This window comes from Pteropus vampyrus, unplaced genomic scaffold (assembly GCF_000151845.1).
Source record: "Pteropus vampyrus isolate Shadow unplaced genomic scaffold, Pvam_2.0 Scaffold207, whole genome shotgun sequence".
Taxonomy (NCBI): domain Eukaryota; kingdom Metazoa; phylum Chordata; class Mammalia; order Chiroptera; family Pteropodidae; genus Pteropus; species Pteropus vampyrus.
This window is the reverse complement of record NW_011888988.1, coordinates 2,150,770-2,171,538: the sequence shown is the minus strand read 5'-3', so window position 1 is coordinate 2,171,538 and position 20,769 is coordinate 2,150,770. Positions and strand designations below refer to the sequence as shown.

General features: G+C 34.1%; 1 protein-coding gene across 4 annotated transcripts in view; it reads right to left on the bottom strand.

The window, feature by feature from the left end:
- Positions 1-10,417: 10,417 nt before the first annotated feature.
- The window catches only part of SYT14 (synaptotagmin 14), a 169,962-nt gene continuing 159,610 nt past the window's right edge, over positions 10,418-20,769 (bottom strand). For 2 of the 4 annotated variants that reach the window (XM_011372455.1, XM_011372456.1), the window contains 2 exons: positions 17,821-18,010; positions 10,418-13,966 (listed from right to left, as the gene is read on the bottom strand). In XM_011372455.1, coding sequence (XP_011370757.1) covers positions 13,653-13,966; positions 17,821-18,010 — 504 coding nt within the window. In that variant the 3' untranslated portion in view covers positions 10,418-13,652. Of the gene's footprint in view, positions 13,967-15,224; positions 15,282-17,820; positions 18,011-20,769 lie in introns of all 4 variants that reach the window. The other 2 variants (XM_023537969.1, XM_011372453.1) reach the window with 2 other exon arrangements.

Genomic DNA, 20,769 nt, shown 5'->3' with positions numbered 1-20,769 from the left:
AAGACTGGGAACAAGGCAATGATGTCATCTGTTACCACTTCCAGTCATTGTTGTACTGGAATTCCTAGCTAGTCTAATAAAAAAAAAAAAAAGAAAGAAAAAAGAAAGAAAATACACATATTGGGAAGAAATGAAACTGTCTTTCTTTGCAGGTGACATGATTATCCATGTAAAAAATTTCAAAGAATTAACCAAAAAACAAACTAACAAAACCCTCCTGAAACTAATAAGCATGTATAGCAAGGTCACAGGACACAAGATTAATATGTTATGCCCTGGGTACTGTTCTAGGCACAGGAAATGCAGTTGTGAATGAAACAAGTTTCTGCTATCAAAGAACTCATGTTCTAGTGAGAGGATGTGTTGGCTTTTGGCTCCTGTGATGTAGTCATTCTAGTGCGTTGCACGGTTCCCCAAACTCATTCTAGTCCTTACATCTCTCCTAAATTTCAGACCTTCATTTCCAGTTCGTGGGCATTTTTCACAAAATGTCACAAGTCAACATAGTTAAACTCAACCCATAAAAAACTAGCTTCTTCTCTGGACTCCTTTATTTGGAGTTACTCAAAACCTGCTACTCACCTGCTACTCAAAACCACTTAGTTTTAATTCCATCCTCTCTCATGCACTTCTCCCCGCAATTAGTCTTCGCCCCCAGAAACTCTTCCTTTGCGATGTCTCGCTCGTCTCATTTAAAATAACATTCTTCACCCAGCTAATCTAAGCTCCTGTTATTACCTCATATCTGGTCATTTCACATTTTTAAACATCTGGATTTAAAAACAGCTTCCTAACTGCTCTCCTTCCTGATTCTTATCTCCTAATAGACTAGCCTTCTTAAACTCGCTCTTTTACTCTAAACCTTAGAGGCTTAAGTCCAAAAGTCTTAGGCTGGATGTGTGTGTGCATGTGTGTGTGTGTGTTTAAATAATCTGGCTCTCATCTAATCCCTCAAAATGTTTCTGGTGCCCTTGCCTTAACTCTGCTGAGTTATCTGTTCACTGCCTGATTTCTTCCTCTTCTTGTCCTATATTCCTCCAAGGTTCTTATTGCTTCAGTTGTGTCTCTGGGTTTGATGCCTAAGTTTTGGCTGCTTCTCTGGCTTTCAACTCATCACCTCATCTCATCTCTTGGGTCACAGTTAAACTCACTTCTTAGGTGAAGTTGGAAAGATAGTATTTTGAATCTGATAGCTTTAAAAGCTGTTCCTGAAAATATCTTCTTCGGGTAGTGTTGGTAGGCGGTGTTCTTGAGACATCATTCTTTGGTTCGGACCTCTAATCAGGTGTCAGATCTTGTCCTTCCTCGTATTGTACAGAAGTTTTGTATTTTTGGCTACAGTGCCATTGAGACTTCGCTCAGTTACTAGCTTGGAATTCATGAGCTTACCTGTTAGGATGAGGTAGGTGCTACAGTAACAAAATAGGCTCACAGTGGGTAATAGCTCAAACACACAATAGATGTTTATTTTCTGCTCCTGTGACATGCTGAAGAAAATATTACTGGATGGTAAGAAGATCTCCAAGCAGTGATTTCAGAACTTTGGCTCCTTTCATTTTGTGGCTCCACCATTCCCTTGGGCACTTGTGATCACCTGTAAACTAGCTATTGGATGGGGAAAGAGCCTGTGATGGATACATTTGGCCTACAAAAGACATATATCGCTTCCACTCACATTCTAGTTGGCTAGAACTCGGTTATGTAGCCATAAATATTTGCAAGAGAGGCTGGGAAATGTAGTCCAGCATGTGTCCAGGAAGAGGAGAACAAAGTTTTTGACAAATAGCTTGCATTCTCACTAAATAAGACAACCTCAAGTCCCATCCAGTTATTGCAATATTTTCAAAGTCCCTTATCTCTGGGGATGCAATCTCCTTTTCAGTAAGTCTGGTGACCTGGGAATTTAAAGACAGGTTCTTGCCCCCCAACCTCTACCAAATATACAATGTAGAGCAGGAAGTGGATAACTGTACTCAGATAAAAAGGGAAAGAATGAGAAACATAGCAGTCACTGATTTGTAGTAGTATAAACACGTTCTTCTCATAGTAGAGTTTTGATTTACTTGGGATCTGTTCTCTAGGAGGAACTCCCTTGTCCATTATTTTCAGCAGCACCGTGCTCTGAGTCTGGGAAAGCTTTCCTTTTCTGTTATATACTACAATGTCATTTGAAGTGGGTTGAGAGTTATTTTTCTTGAGGGCTATACAACGTTCACAGCTTGCTTCATGAGCATTTCAAGTTTGCCTTGAGTTCCTCTGAAAAAGAGGCAATACAAAAATTCCGAGCTTTGCCACATGGTCGGGTCCCTTTGTTTAGCTGAGCAGTCAACAGGCCTTTCATATTTGAGACTCTTTTTAGTCTTAAATCTTAATGTTTTGGGTTCAGAAGCTAAACTTTTCAAATCCCTAAGGCACTTAGTTTTTCCATTCCCTTCAATCTCTGCTTGAAAGCTATTTCTTTCTTGACTGAGTTTACTGCTTTCTTATAGTATCTTTTAGCAAAAAAGATCTCAAATACACGGTTACTCTGGCTGCTTCCATCTGTTTCCCCTTAACCACGGGTTCAGTAGCCACAATGACCTCCCACTGCATATATGGGTCAGTTTTTCAGCCTGCTCTATTTCTTCACTGCTGGCTGCTATACAAACAGAGGTGATCATTCTCACAGGAACCCAGTGGAAGGTCCCAGTATTTGTTTGCAGTAACCAATGGACTCTAAAATGCATGGCTAAAATACAAGTTTTTCTTCTCATTTATGTTAACATTCCAAGGCGGATGATACCTTGTCTCTTTTCGGTGAGGTGACTCGGTGACCCACGATCTTTCTTGTGGCTCTGCCATTCCCTTGGCTTTCATTCTCTTCTGTATCCAGCCAGTGGAAATTGAAAGAAGGCATGAAGAAGGCCTATCTGTGTCTTAAAATGCCTTCTCAAAATTGGTGCCTATCACCTCTGCTTACATTCTGTTGGTTAGAATTCGGTCACATGGCCACACCTAGTTTCAAGGGAGGCTGAGAAATATAAGCTAGCTATATGACCAAAAAGAAGAGGAAAACATGGATTTTGGTCAAGAGTGGGCAGTTTCTACATAGTAAATGTATTGTTTGGAAGGTTTTCCAATAGATATATTTTCCTTATGCCACCTGAAAATAAGCCTTCATTTTTTCTCTTATTAACATAAGTTTACAAGATCTTTATATAATTTATCCCATTATTTGGCATTTAATTATGTAGAGGCATTTAGTGTATTATTATACTATTATAATTCATTATAAAGTACTAATCAAACAAAAATATTTCATATATTTTACTGAGGGCTTTTATTTCTAAATTGGGAATGACTTCCTTTCAAACAGAAAATATAGAATATTTTGATAATCCATGGAAAAAGTTGACTTAAATATTATTTTGCATATTGGAAATCAAACAAGTTATAATTGTTTTCAACTACAATATAATCTTAAGTCTATAACATGGTTTGATGAATAATTACCTAACTCCCCCATAACAAAACAAAATGAAAAACGATAATTTAATAATTTGCTAGTAAGAATGCAGAGGTGCCTATCTTCTGCCAAAATTTCACTTTATATCAGTTGTAATTCTGTGAAAGCCAATAAGCCATGGCTCAGACAAATATGACTCTTTTTTTGGAGTAAACTCATAAGCGAGTCTATTATTTTTGCTTTTTCAACCTTAAATGCCTTAATAATGAAAGCCAAAAATGTCTGAGAGAAGAGGAAGAATACTGGGAATTGATACAGATTCCTTAAACTTTGGAGACTAAATTATGAACCCATTTAGTTTAAGCAGAAGTATTTCATGTTTTCATTACTGTTTCAGTACACAGAACTCTTACAAAAAGAAAAAAAATTAAACCATACCAATAGGGTACTGGTACTCTACTCTTTAAAAACAGGTAACCAAAAAGGCCTCTGGTTAATTTATGGAACTAAGGATTCAAAGACCATCAGAGATCACATAATGTAGCAACTTTAATTTCTATCAATTTTAGAGCACCAAAAGTTTGAGTTCTTTTAAATAGGAAAAATAGTACTTGTTAACTGTGTTGTTATAAGTCTTTGATCCTGGAAAAAAAAATGGTAATGAAGGTACTGGAATTTGAAAAATATACTCAGGGTCTTTGGGAAACAATACAATAGCTACCTAATAAAAAAGAATTAAAAATCAACAAACTACTATTGCCAAATAGAAAATGATTTTGTTAAACAGAATCACAATACAATATGAATTATGACAAATGTGCATGAAAGAGCAAGCTAGATAATATTGTATATATATTCATATTTCATCTACTGATACTGAGATCATTTTAAAGCTACTTAGTTTCAGTCTTCATTTATTTGTGAACATTAAAGAAGATTATTTTAAAATGTTTAAAAATTTATGGCATATTTTCTTTGGAGGTCAGATTTGATTTAGAATTAAGGAAAATAACGTGACCCAAACATTTTGATAGCAACATCTCACAGCACATTTAAATGAGATTCCTTTCAAATTTGATATCTTAATACCATTTACATATATCCATTTGATGTTTGCTTTGCAATCGACATTATTTTATTTTTTGTAACAGTCATATTAACACTTATTTGTCAACGATGAAGATTAGGGCTGATTTTTGTGTATCATCATCACAGATGTGGATGCTTACCCATTCCAAGTGAGTACTAAAACGTGAAGAGATTTCTTACAGAGAAGTGAAAAAAATAACTTTTAACCCACACAAAAATTTATTCTCTGGAAAATTAAACTGCCATTAAAATCTCCTTGGATTAATAATTTTAACTGTTTTTACACTGTTTACACAGAGGTTAGTCATTTCTCTTTGTAATACAATTATACAAAAGGAAAAAGGCACCGAGACAATCGGTGTAGTAGAAAAGTAGATATGAGAATAAAATGCAACACATAGCACAATTTCAATTACGTGAAAATAATTAGATACACGATCATTCTATAAAATGAGTTGTTTCTCACACGCATCTGTTTATATTTTTGACCAAAAATACATATTAATATGTGACAATAATACAACACTTGCTAATCATACAGACACTTGTATATATTACTAAGATCCATTAATGGTGTAGAGTCACTGGGAAATATGCTGGAGACGACTGAAGACCAAGGGAGATGTTAACCAGCAGTGCATTTCTTCAGGTTGTTTAACAGAATTTTGCTCACAGAGCATTTAAACATCATCATACTGCTATATCCATTATTAGAAAAATAAGTAAGAAAGCTCTGTAGAAACTATAGTATTAAGGAAGCTTCTTGCCTCAAAAAATGAAAGAAATAGAAAGGTAGGAGGGGAGGGAGGAAAGTAAGGTGATATTGAATAAAAGATTCCAATAATTGAGTTTTCCATAAAATTACAGTATTTTGAGAAATAAAACATAATGCGAGAGTACTCAGCAGTAATGAACATCAGGAGTTTTAGAAAAAGAATAGATCCTAACATTTATCGAGACCTTTAAAACTTATATAACTGTTCTTCATCAAGACTAATTGAAAAGTAATATCGATACTTTCTTATTTCAAAATTCTAGTAAAAATCCAAAGTTTGGCTGTTCCCTCTCTGAAAGCTTTAAAGATTCCTCAAAATTGTTGCCACTATTTTATTTTCATTACAAAGACAAGTCATCTCAATAAAATTATGGAGAAACATTACAAATTAATTTTGTAATGCAAGCTACTACTGAAAACGTTCTTAGTAAAGTAATATTTATAATTTCAAAATACTGTTTGAAGTATCACCAATATTTTCTAGCTGTGCTTCAAAAATTGTTTAAATATACTCAAATACTAAAAGAGCCAATTTATATGCAAAAGCTACCCTGGTCTCCCTTCACAAAACAAAGGTGCCATAATTATAGAATGTTGTAAACATCCCCAATATTTATCCAAAAAGACTGTCCCGAACGAAAACAAGCACTATCTCCCACATTCCACCCCACCTCAAGAAAAAAGAAAGGCTTCCTACGACTTTATGGCATTCATCTCAGTTTTCCTCTGAAACTGCTTGGTTATTAACATTTGAAAATTTTAAAACCAGATTTTCTTTTGAAGGCTTTATCACAAAATTTAAAATGAAAAAAAAAAAAAAAAGAAAAAAAAAGCGCAAGCTAGAGAGGAAATAGCGAAGTGCTGAAGGAAAGAATTTTGGACATGACCCAAAATCTCATTTCCAGAGAGTCGGCTTCTGCTTCTCTGTTATGACTGAAACCACAGTTAGGTGCTAACGGTGCCGCCCTACATGCCAGGGCTCTAAGACGCTGACCCTCTAAGTTTAGGAGTCTCTTCTCCTATTGGTGCTTGTGTATTACTTTCATCAACGTTAATGGGGGTTATGAACAGGAATCACTGGTGAGGACCTAGTCTGAGGGTATAAAAAGTTTGGTTGTTATGGACACTATTATCTGGAGGAGGTGAGCACACTCAGAAAGTGACAAAGTGTTGAAAAGAGGTTCACAGCCATCATCCCCCTTCAACCAGTGAAAGGCGAGAGAAACGAATCTCGAGATAAGGAAAAATTTGTTTTCTCATTAAATAAAAGTCATATTTAATACTAACTACTTAGATTTATGGAAATAAGCATTCTAGCAAGATCTGAATATATAAACAAATTTCAGAAAATTATTTTTTCAGTGTATAATGGAGTATTATATTTCATCTATTGGGTATTCATTTTAAACACAATAAGTGTCAGGTGAGGGATCACATGTTAAAGGAATAAACAGAAAGATGTTAAGGTTTTTCTTTTTAGTAGTCTTGAATATTTACAAGACAAACTCAAATATCAAATAGTAATCAGAATAATAAAGAAAAGGGTGAAAGGGTTCGTGAAATAATAGGACAACTTAAGATGCAGACTGTCAAACTGACGTTGAAATAATGTCGAAAATCTTGCAAAACCATTGCCACAGCAGTGACTTTGTTCTCATAATTAATTACTTAGAAATTTTTATGTACCAAGTGTTGAAATTCTACAATAAAATTATGCCTAACTTTTGTCAGATTAATAATCAGGTTTCCTTCTCTGCTCCCAACCCACACCATGTGATATTTGGGTACTTCACACCATTCAGCAGTAGAGCACAACAATGACAAGCACAAGAGCAACAACAAACTTGTAACGAATGGCTTAAAGAGTATCAATCACATTTTGCTCTCTCTCTAGTCTCTGAGAAAACCCATCTGGTCCTCCCTGCTGCCCAGTCCATGTGATTAAGAGGAAAAAGCCAGGTATCACTTTTCAACAGGTGTTATTCAGCCTTGATGAACTCTGGTATCCAGCGTGAATGTATATGCATAGGAGGCGGGGAAAAAGGCAGGGAGGAGGAAAGAACATTTAAAAAGAGATACATACTTGTCTAAACAGGGAGGGAAAAGAGCAAGATTCTTACATTCATTTTTGATAATGATAATCGAACTCTCAAATTAAGATTAAGCGAATCTCAAGCTATAACCAGACCAAACACAATGATACAGCAGCAGTAACAAAAACAGCCTAATTCCATAACCATATTATTTCAAATTTTCAAATAACCTCATTTTCCAGTGGGTTAATCACAGATCTTTGTTGGAAAAAAAAAAGAACTTTCAAAATATAAAATATATTCCTGCAAAATATTGCACCAGAGGAGGAGGTACAACTACATTCGAGAGGAAGAAAAACAGAATCTCTGATAAACTTTGTCTGCAGCATTTATTTTTCGAGAAAGAGGAGGACCTGAGGTTCTTATCTGAAATAAACGATGCGAAGAAAGAGCACAGCAAATAAGGAATTAGAGATTAGGGCACAGGTGATAGAAACATCGCTGTTCATAGTGAAGAATCCAGGAATGAGGTTCATGTGCTGAGTGTAATGACAATGAAGCCACATAGGATGATTATAAAAGGCAAGAAAGCTTACTATGCACAGGGATGAAAACTGCCGTCACCTACGGCTGCTACTACACGTTTACGCAAGGCTCAGTCTTTTTTCGTTTAGAACGCTGACAGAGATATACAAGATAACTATCTCCCCAGGCTCTCTGTCTTATATCTACCATCATAAAAACAGCTTGGAAGGAAATATTTGAACAATAATCCAAAGGAATTTCCAGGAATCATAAAACCAACATAACAATTTATTTATTGTACCAAGGAACACTTTGAAAAGTTTCCGTGGAATGCGAATGAATGTACAGGAACTCATAATTACATAGCACTTTTAATTTTTTTCATTAAATGTCTTTCTTTTTAAGGAAGCACAAGTAAGGTCAATAGCACTAGTCTTAATCTCTTAATTATCACTATTACATGTAAAAATCTAATCTACGGGCACTGAAACATTGCTATAAATAATTCAATATAATGAGCTCAATATTCTCTACCAATAAATCTCAAACAGAATTTCCTGGGGAGCTTAACAAAATGTAGATTCTTGGGCTCCACCCCACATCAAATGAAAGAATCTCTGGAGGTGGGACTGGAATATAAATTCGGCTCTCAAGGTAATTCTTAAACATGCTCTGTTTGGGAACCACTGTTTTAAATTTTGCCCTTGGAGAGAGTATGTTTCTTGATAAGAGTCTAATTTGTATTTGTTCTTTAAGACCCAACTCAGGGGTTATCTTCTCCAGGAAAATTTGTCTGAACTCCATGTTGTACTCCTAGTCTACTGAACTTGTATCATTCTATGGCTGCTTTCCTACCTTAGAATGCAAGATCCATGAGGGCAAAGATGTTGTCCAACTTATTATCTTCGCATTTTTGTATTTAGAATACTACATGGTGCATAGTAGGTACTCTTATAAATATATATGAAATGAGGGAATAAATGAACCCATGCATACCACAAGTTCATTAAAACTGAGACTTATATAACAGTATTATTGATTTCTTCCATAAGGAATTTAGTTCAATTCAGTATTTATAACGTGCCTATCATGAATAAGGGGTACATAAAGGTAATAAGACAAGGCATTAACTACTACCAAGGGGAAAAGAGAGACATATGCAATAAAATTAGCTGTAATCCAGTTAAACCTTAATAAAGGGTACAGAAGAAACATAAATTCTCTTTGTGAGAGCACAAAGGAAGACAGATCTTTCCTTTCACCACTAGTATGGGAAAGATATATGCTAATAGATATAGACTATCCACTTTAAAGGGTAGAAAGGTGGTCATACACAATTAAAATATCTTAGATTCCCAAAAGTGGACAAGGAGCAGAATAAATTAATGCACTTTCAGAATATAAGTAAGTAGAGCCTAAACTGGCAGAGTAAAATTAAATCTCCAAGCCTTTGAAAATCAAAGTCATCTACGAATATGACACCAAAGTACCATTTGTGTCCTGAGAAGAAAAACAATCTCTAATTTTTATTTTGTCTTGTATTTCTCTTTCCCAAGCTCTGTTTGTTCTTTTCTTTTTCTAGTTCTGCCATTCAATTAAAGTGGGTGGATTACTGATGAATATGATGCTGTTCTGTTTCTCTCGCAGCTAGTAGAGAGGGATGTGACTGCAAGATGCACATTATAGGTCTTAGTGTAATTTATATCTGAGTTTTAATCCCAATTTTACTACTGACTTACTGGATGACCTTGGGTAAATCTGTTTAACCTCTATGCTACAGTTTTTTCACCTATAAAATGTTGATAATATTACTGACCTCATAATATTGTGAGAATCATTGTGCCAGATCTCAGTAAATTATAGCAGTTATCAACGTCTTTATTATACATTTCGGTGGACACGAATAATATTTTAATTTAAAAAAATACTTCGTAGATGTTTAACTTTGTACAATATAGAGTTTGGTTGGTGATGCTGATAACATTCAGTATTGGCCATGGGTGAAATGCGGACGGTAAATGGGAAAAAAGAAAGAAAAAGTTTTGATAACAACTATCGATGTGAAATAATATAATAACTATTAATGAGAAAAATCTCCATGAATTGACTAGTCTATGCAGGCAAACGGCAATTTTATGCAAGTGAGTTTGTGTCATTTCTATTCATGTCTGGATAGAGACCTTCAACAGAATTTGTTGGTGACTACTGTTCTTAATCTAAAATTTATGCCTTCAAATAGCTTATCTCTCAGTTCACTTGAAAAACTATGATACCTGTGGTCTCCATCTTCACCTTGAAGAACACCCTCAATTCTCTGACCTCTTCCCTAATGCAGCTCTCTTGCTTTGTAATCACTGATTATGTTTCTGATTCACTTGATAAGAGAAATGAAAATGATGATGGTATTAAGAAAATGATTTAACATATAGCCCTGGGCATCTGCACTGGATGAGACTGCCCTACCAGGCCCTGCACTTAAGTACATGCATATTAATTATGGTAGTTTAGATATTTTCTCTTCAGTTTTTCCCTTTTTTTCTTTTTAAAAAAAATTGTGGTCCATTTATTATTTTTGTCACTAAATACGTTATTGAGAATTCACTGAATGCATAGTAAGAAAATATGCAAATGGTTTCACACAAAATGTGGATAGTACAGAAGACCAAAATTGTAGAAGAAAGCTTCTGAAAGGTACGAGGATATTACACTAAAACTCTTTACTGATTTGAAATACACTTTGTTTCTTGGGCAGTAATAAAAAAACTACATTTTGCAGCTCATTTGGGAGACAAAGTCTGTAATTCTAGGCTCAGGAATTACATGAATGCCAGTCAATTGCCACATTTGGACTATCTCATTTTATTTAAAACGTGGGAGATTTTAAGAGAACAATAAGAAAGTGGGTTGTCTTTCTCAAGTTTCTGAGACAACACCTGCTCCCCACCGGTGGGCCCCTATTTGCTATAATTACTGAGATATAAGATTTTGCCTTTAAGCCTTCATGCAAATTCGAGCACACAAAAGAGCAGGAGTACTGTCTCATACATTAGATTCAGTAGAGTGAAGTGGGTCTCTTGAGTCCTATTTAATATTTTTCTAAAAGAATAGACAAACTTTTGGGAGTAATTACTCTAAATTGTGTCAATCCACAGGATAAAAAGATATATATTTTGCTGTGTGTAGAGGAGGATGGCAGCAAATAGCACCCAAACCAAATAAATTTCTAGCAAATATAGAAAAGAGAAAAATGATCCATATACTTGCTAAGTTTTTCTATTTAGTTATCTGGAAAAGCCAGGGCGCCTTCACCTTTATGTGTATGTGTGTGTGTGTGTATGTGCAGTGTGTGTGCACGTCCAGGCATGTGTGTGTGTACACACAGATGCACATACATGTAATTCATAATCTTTGAGGACTTGGCGGCTAGGGTAGAGGTAGGGTCCTTCTTAAACGTTTTTAAATTGTTAATTAATTTTTAGGACACATTAGATTTGATTCTTATACCAGGCAAGCCCCTAAGGATATATCAAAGCACACACACACAATTCTGGGCATAGTCTGAAAAAAGACAGATTTAACATATAACAGCTAGTTAGGTCTTTTCCTTACTGAAGGAAAAGCACCCAGCTGTTTTTATATGTTTGATCAGGCTTTGTAATGGCTACAAATAAGACCGTAACTTTATTAGGAAGATGCCAGTTGTTGGCAATGCAGTCAGTTGTTTCAAAGCCAGAACAGATACTTGCAGCATCAAATGCCTGAAACCATCTTCTCAGTAAAATCTACACCCGCCCTTCGAATCTCTGCACACCATCGCTGAAAATACTTTAAAGAGATATTTTGCCATTTGATTCAGTCTAACTTTACAATCTGACTCATAAAAAACCCTAGAAAGGATGATTAATGTAACAATAAAAAACGAATTTTCCCCTTTAATGCAACTCTATATCACATACATTCTTAAACTTCATGTCGCCCAATACAGAATCTGTATTTTATCTTATAATTCATGTGTATTAATGTATAGAGCTGCCATTTTTTAAAACTAAAAATATTAGGAGTTCACTGTCTTTTTGGATTTCTTTTAAGGCCCTCAGTACAGCCAAGTTGAAATAATAATATCTGTACATGGTTTAGTTATTATGGTAATAACAAGTTCTAGCTTACGATAATATATAGTACTTAGTTGAGACTATGAACAAAGTTATATACTGCTTTGCAGTAATTGCTAAATAGTTTGTTTTTTGTTTCATTTAGCTAGAAATAAGAAAGAGAAAAAAAGAAATATTTTTCATCTATATAAAACATTCTATTTAATAAAGTATATGCATAAAATTATATATTAGGTAAGAAGCAAAATTAAAAAGAAAACGGCTTATAATATTCCTGATTAATCAGAGTTCCTAAATATAAAAACAACAAATGAGAATGCCTTGCCATTTAAAAACAGCACATTTGACAACTTTTACATACTTCAGAGGAAATAAAGAGCTTGTGACACTGTTCTGAGGAATCTTTAAATTTATAAAAATCAAAGGCCTAATTTTGCAAATACAACTTTTAAGCTGTATGAGCAAATTTAACTTACATGAAAGGCACAGGATGACATCACGTTGAAGAACGTATCTGTAAATTTCATAAAATCTAGTCACAAGTCACTAGAAACTTCATAAGGAATCTCAGGACTGTTTCGAACATGATGTTCTGGTTCAAACAGAACTGGAGAGTCTTTAACATCACAAATACAAATTGAAGTCAGAGTGAAGAAGATTGAGAGAGAATGGTTTCTTATTTGAATGCTACCTGCTTTACGCAGTGTTGGTTACTAAATACTCAGAGCAGATCATTAAAATTGTCTTTGAGTTGTTTTCAATTTTCACCACCTTATCTACTATATTTTTCAGTTTGTAAAAAATGCATTTGCACATTACTACAACTTTAAAGAGTCAATTGTTGAAATTTTAAGGTAAGGTCCTGCTCTATTAGCTTCCTACATTGGAATACAGGAATACAGGAAGTGCTTTCAACAGAAAGTTACAAGTTCTACAGTACAACCTGTCTAAAAGACTTGCAAGGGACCAGTACAGCGACTTGGTCTCTTTGGATCAGGCAAAAGCAGAGGCAAATGAAAAAACGGGTTTTTAAAGTAATATATTAAAAAAACTCCTTTATGAAAATGAAATCTTGCTTGCACTTAGATTTAGTGCTACTGGAAAAAAACTGAGGCACAACGAAACTAAATGCACAAAGGGAAAACGTCAGAAATAAAACAATTCTCAATGTGATGGAAATCCTTCAGTATTAGATACGATTATGACAGAGTCGAGAAGAACTACTTTCTCATATTAAAGAACATTTCAAACACCAGGGATGAGCCAGTCAAAATTTGTTTTATGGGTAATATGTAGGGTGATACTGTTGCAATGAAAAATTATGATTTAAAAAATCATTTATAATATTGATTTTTTCCACGAAATGACTGGCTTTTTTGCTAAAGTAAAATTAACTTCGAAAGCATGTTCTTAAATTAAAGCTCTGAAAGACTGTTAGTTTAACAATGACGACATCAGTTTTTCATTTTCCCAAACAAGCTCTACCAGAGACACGGCCTTTCTCCATTCATGTCAGTGTTAGATGTTCTTTCCACAGGATTGAAAACATGTGGTAGAATGCTGGAGATGATTCTTCAAAGACTAACTCTTCTAATGGTGACTAGGTAAAAACAGTAATGCTGCAATAGGAAGCAATGCTGCCTGGGATTGCAGTCGCTTGTTTATCCTGGTCATCATGACTCTAGCAGTGCGTGCCATCTACATACTTGCTGTCCTTTCGACTCTTTCATTTCAGTCCAGTGATTGAGTTCCTCTTCTCCAGAGCTGTTCAGACCTAGAGAAATCCAGCCTATCATCTCCTTTCTTTTCATGCTGCGTTTGTTATACACAGACAGTATGAGTGTCACATCAGAAAGTTGAAATAGGGCCACTTGAAAAACAAAAGTTTCCTTGTATACTGGATTTGGCTGCCCTCTGCGGATGGAAGTTTTGCATTTGGACATCTCTTGACCCATGGAATTCAGTAGAGTTAATTTAACATATGTATCTATAGAAAAAAACAACAATTTACCACAAATATCATTTGAAACAAACTGAAAACATCTTTCTTGTAATATTTGCTAAGAAGATTAAGTATTTATACTTTATAAGGATATGGTGTATACCATGTTTAATGGAAATTGAACTAATTCCATTTGATGTAAATGTTTATAACATGTAACGGGTACAGAGAATGCTAAGCAGGCAGAAAATCTTTTGGGGTTACTAGTATCTTAACCTCACTATTTCTACATTATAGTTAGAATTTGAAGGTATACCTCATAATCCTTCCTCCACCCTTCCACCCCGTCCTTGACCTCCCGCGGCCTCCCAGCCCATCCCCATCCCCCTTTAGCTTCACTAAGCAGGACGTCATAGCATTGATAAACACTTAGCAAGCTCAATTAGCCACAACACTGTAAAGCATTCCACTGTGTTTTCAGAGAAGAAGAATAAACGAACAAATAGAAATGAAGGCAAATGGTGAAGAGGAAAAGAAGAAGACAAGAATGCAAAGATGATATCAAAACAGCTTAGGATGAAATGTCAAAAAAATCTCTGCATGGATGTGGTTTTTAATTATATTTTAAAAATATTTACGGGCCAACGTGAAGCCAAATGCATTAGGGGCTCAAAGTTCAGCAAATCAAGTAAGACTTTCTCCTGGTTTCATGCAAGAGTACATTTAATGTGCTTTTTGGATCGTTAAAATAAGTACTAGAGGATTCCTTTTAGGCACAGTTCAGTGTCAAATTTCAGGTATGGTATCCGAACTATTTTTCATGAATTATAAAAGAAAATGGATGTGATGTTTAGTGTACAAAGTGAAACATGACGGTTCACTGCCTGATTATTTGGGAGATAAACCCTCTCTTCAAACAACTGTGTTTTCAAGTTCTTTCAACTCATGCAAATGATCTTCAGCATGTTGATCCATCATGTGTACTTCATATCAAAATTTCAATTAATTTTAATGAAAATTGCAATATTTCTCATGAAGTAACTATTTCTGTTGTATGAATCAAAATATAATGAATGAAAAAATAAAACTTTAAAAAGTTTTGCTTATTTTATACATACTCTGAATACCATCATCCATAATCAGAGATAAATTCTAAGTTAGTTTTATTTAAAGTACCACAGATAATAAATGTGCATTTTTTTTTTGAAACCAACATGGTGGACAGCTTCACTGCTGGCAAGTTTTAGGGTATTTTGTTTTCGCATGAAAAGACAACATCCAATTAGCCTCTACAGGAACTCACCTCGGATTATATAAACCTGTCCACCTATCAAGTGTTTTAGACAACAGAACAGTCCATCTGACAACAGGGGGTGGAAAGCAGTAAAAGAAATAATGACCAGATGTCAATTGTTGGGTGAAAGAGGGTCAAAGGTTAGAATTAAAGAGGAAACACTGTTCACTGGAGTGGAAGAACACAAAACTTTAGCATTTTAATTCAGGTAGAGGGTCGAACAAAAGGGTAGTTGGGTAAAATTCATGGAATGAGAATTTTTAAGGTCATTGTGTAATCTTAAACAAAAATTACACTCTTTTAAAGGGGGACATCTTTATAATGATACCCTCTTGGTCTAAAGCACATTGAACATAGAATCATGCAAATTACTAGATTATAAAAGACTGAATCAAAGTCATTATAGAATCATTATTATTAATATGCTATATTTTAAAGTTTATTCATGCAATATTTAATATTTCAAATACTTTTATTACTCTCAATATGACATAAAATTAAGTTATGCAAAATAAAATGGAATTATCAAAATGTTTACTCTTGAATATTGCTAGTGTTTCTTTGGATAAAAATTGCATTATTTAGTCTACAACACAGTTCAAAGCTTAGACCCTAGGTATATATGAAGGGTCACAATCTCATATAATATACACTGTATAAGACAAACTGATAAAACTGCCTTATATTCTACTTTATATAATTACTTCATGTAATTAATTTTAATGTTGACGTATATTTATCTACTAGCTATCTCCCAGCTAACCATCCTGATACTGAAGATTTAATTCTAAAATAATGGATGTTGCTATAACCTGTTCTTTAAAACCTGAAAGACCTACATTATGTTGTGGGTTCTAATCTCTCAAGCTGTTTATTATCCCCCACCTCCACCTCTACCCACTTCCCTTCATTTTAGTTCTGATTAGGTTTTCTCTGTTTTTGTCAGAGTGGGTAGAACAAGGACAGAAAGGCATTTCATTTCATTCTGCTACTTTTTAGCATCTTAAGTTAAATATTTGTCAAAAAATTAAACTGTTGGCTAAAGTAGGAATGGCAAACTGATAATTTGTGGCTAAATGCAACCCCAAATACTACTTTGTTTATCTGGTTCAGTGCTTAAAAATTTTTTTAAATCTGAATGTCTTAACGCAGGTGTGCACCCGTGCATTTGTCAAAGGCCTCCATGCTCCTTATCTTTCATCTGCAAATTTTGCTCATATAAGTTACTTTCCAGGTCATTTGAGTTTGCATTCTAAGTGTGTATTAATGAGGATAACCAGGTCACACTTCCAAAGCTGTTTATTCTAATCATTGCTTCTTTCCTCCCTCTTAATTTTTCTTTCTGAAAAGAGAAAGGGGACAATAATAATTCTGTCCTTCTTTAATGCACCTTTATCTGATTTGAGTTTCACAATGTGAGAGACACAATCTTAATTTTATGGATCAGGGAACAGACTTAGGGGAGTTAGGTCACTTGTCCAAAAGTAGAAATATAAACATAATTTTGGCCTACTGACTTTAATTCAGGGATAGATACATTCTGTGATGTATATAAGAAGCAAGGTTTCCAATACTACTTGGAGCAAACCAAATATGTTTTTATGACTTTTCACATTGATTGAAAAAATAATTTTTAGGACATTCAGAAGTTAATTTAATTCGAGGGTAGAAAAAGCTTCGTCTCCTTCAAGAATTATTTGATACTTGAAGATTACTTTAAGCCAGTCTGTAAGAAATCTTTAAAGAAATTTAAGGTGGCCATTATTATTTAAGATTTCATTTCAGATTTTTAGTTTAGGGCATTAACAACAACTGTAATTTTAGAGGAGTATAAAGAAACTGTTACTTTCCCAGTATAGTTCTATAGATGTCAACAAACAGTTTTGCAGGTATGCTGGGTGACACTTTCTCTGTACTCCCATAACTTACCCACACCCCCCCTGAGCTGGGAGAGAGGAGACAAGACAGAAGAGTGAGAGGAACATAGGCAGGGCAGAGGGAGACCATCTAGCTTCCCCTTCCTAGCATTTAGGGTAAATATCAAACTATTCTTTATTTTGTTTGTCTTGGTAGAGGCAAAGTACATTCCGTTTATGAAAAGACTCTAGTGGCAGTATGAATTTATAATTTTAAAGGAGGAAAAATGTGAAGAAACAATTTCTTCTTATATTGTTATGGGAGAAAAGAAGGAAAAATACAGAAGTTTATACATTATTTCATAGTACAGCATGCAGACGGAAAACACAACATCAATCTTCAGGTAACAATAGCTACATATATTTCTGATCATATTTGTGGAATATTATTAACTTTAAAAAACCTTGTAACTTTTTCTGGCTTTAGAAGATAATGGTTATGATAGGAATAATTTATTCTGCTGACACTATGAAAAATTAATTAAAAGTCTTGTCGCTGTACAATTAATATTTTGCATTTCAAATTTTCTACTTCCCAAATGACTGGAAATAGAACACATGAAACAGATTAGCTGATTACACCATTTCATTTTGATCAGTTAAGGCTAAATGATAGGACTGAAGCCCTTACCATTGAAAGTCCCATAAGTGCAGAAAACATGAGAATTAAAAAAATGTCTTTCACTCACTGGGTGGTCTGTTTGCTGCCAAGTTTTTGAAGTGGCTGCCTTTTATGACTTCTGCTGATAGTCTTCCAGTCGTGGCATTATAAAGCAGGCCAATGAGAATTTCTGGAACTGAGCCATGTTCAAGAGACTGACATGAGGATGTACTTTCACTACAGGACACCTCTGACATGCTCATTTGGGAGTCGCAGCCCTGTAATCAAAAGTGAAATCTTTATAGTATTTTGTAAAAAAGGTATGTTGTTAATGCTGTGTTTATTGGAATTAGGTAGGTAAATCACAATGACCACAAGAGTTGCAAGCAAAATACCCAAAACACTAGGATTATTAATGTTGTTCTTAGCAAGCATATTTTAGTCCCTGGATCTCTCTTCATTATACAGCAGTCAAAGAAATAATAAGAGATGAGGTTTCATAAATACCTGCATATTTATATACGAATCAGAGAAGATAAATTTCTTAAACTCATAGGTGTTAATGAACTATTTTCTGAATACGAAACATTGTTTAAAGACTTATTGACCTTAAAAGACTGACAAAGGTTTAGACTCAAATTACATTAAATGTAAATGTCTTAATTGTGTCTTTAAAGACAAAGACTGGCAAACTTTGATTCAAAAAAAATAAGATAAAACAATCTTCTATTTATAAACCAATTTGTAAAACACAGAGAAAGTTGAAAAAAATGGGAAATACTTAGATCCAAACAATAAACAAAAGAAAACTGATGTAGATACATTAGTATCACTAGAGGTTAGCTTGAAGGCAACAACCATTACTTAGAGATGAAGAGATACACTCGATAATAAAACTTCTGATTTACCAAGGAAGATAAAATAATTCCAAATTTGCATGCATTTAATAACATGGGCTCAAAATACAAAGCGAAAATTTCCGGAACTAGAAAAAGAAACACGTAAATTCAAAACCAGTGGGGACTTCAGCACACTTCCTTCAGCAACTGACCAAACAAGCAGACGAATAAATACAGTAAAGGTGCAGGAGATCTGAATATCACAATAAGCAAAATTGACCTAATGGTAATCTGTAGAACACCATACCTTACAGAATATACATTTTCTCAAGCTTGCAGTGGAATTTTTACAAACATATTTACAAAAATTAAGCAAATAACAATGAATTTTAAATGATGGCCATCATTTGGAATGACTGTTAATCGACTAGAAATTCAAGCTATCTTTTAGTGAAAAAAAAAAAATCTCTATATACTTGGAAATTAAGGATACACTTCTAAATAACCTGTGAGTAATTAAATAATAAAAATAAGTTATATGAAAAGATTAATAAAAATAGATAAACATTGGAGACACCAATTAAGAAAAAAAAGAGAGAAGGCCCAAATAACAAATATCGGAAATGAAAAAAGAGACATCACTACATAGTCTCTACACACCATAAAAAAGATGAAAGGATAGTATGAACAGCTTCCTTGCAACAGATTTGAAATTTTTATACAACAGACATATTCTTAGAAAACTGTAACTAACCAGAATGTACACAAGAAAAAATAGAATATTTAAACAGTCTTATTGAAAAAGTTAAATTTGCAAATCAAAACCTGTCCAAAACAACGAACAAAACTAGAAAACTTTAGCTGGATGGCTTCACTAGCGAATTCTAATGAATAATGCTAGTCTTACCCAAACTCTTTCACATAGTAGGGAAAGCAGAAACACTCCCTAGTTTCCTTTAAGGATCTAGAAAAACCTTCAAACTGAAACCTGACAAGGACATTATAAAAAATTTTAGGATTTTCTCATTAGAGTCAAAACCCTAAATAAACTATTAGCAAACCAAATCTAACAACTTGTAACATCACACTTAATAGAAAAATGTTTTAATGTTTCTCTTTTGAAATTGGGGATATGACAATGATGTCATCTATTACCACTCTTAGTAACACAGTAGTGGAGACCCCAGCAAGTGGAGGTCCTAGCCTTACTAAAGGCAATGCAATGAAATAGAAAGGTATAATGATCTGAAAGAGGAGGAGATGTGACAGAGGTCACGCGCAGATTATGTAATTATGTAAACAGGGAAGTTAAACAAGTCTGTAGATAAGTTAAAGTTGCATGTAACGCTAAAAATTTTAAATCTATACATTGTTGAATGGCAGGAACAAATCTGAAAATAAAATTTATTTTAAAATAGGATTTATTAGAAGATAAGATATAAAATACCTAGGAATAAAATATAACAAATGATATGCAAGGCTGGTATACAGAAAACTATGAATATTACCGAAATTTAAAAGTTCTACACAGATATATTTTAATACAGTAAAAGGCTCAATTTTGTAATATTCCTTCTAAACAGATCTAAATTGATATAATCGCAATCAAAATCTCAACACATTTCTTTGTGGAGCTTGACAAGCTAATTCGAAAATGTATGTGGTATATACATGTAATGGAATATTATTCAGACTTAAAAAGGAAGGAAATACTGCTATGTGACAAAATAGATGAACCTGGAAGACATTATACTAAGTGAAATAAGCCATTCACAGACAAATACTGGATGATTCCACTTACATGAGGTTTCTAAAATAGTCACACTCATAGAAGATAGCAGAATGATGGTTACCAGGGGCTGGGTAGAGGGAGAAACAGAGATTTGTGTTCAGTGGCTATAAAGTTTCAGTTAGACAAGATGCATACATTCTAGAGATCAGCTACACAACATAGCGTCTAGAGTTAATACTGTATTGTACACTTAAAAAGGGAGATATCATACTAAATGTTCTAGCCACAATAAAATAATAAAATTAAATATATAAGGTAGGAGACTGTGCTCTAGGGAGTATCAAAATTTATTATAAAGCTGTATCATTTAAGATAATGTGACAAAAACAATGTAAAACAGACTAATGAAGTAGAAAGCCTACCAATTAATCTGTGCATATATAGACACTCAATTTACAACAAAGGT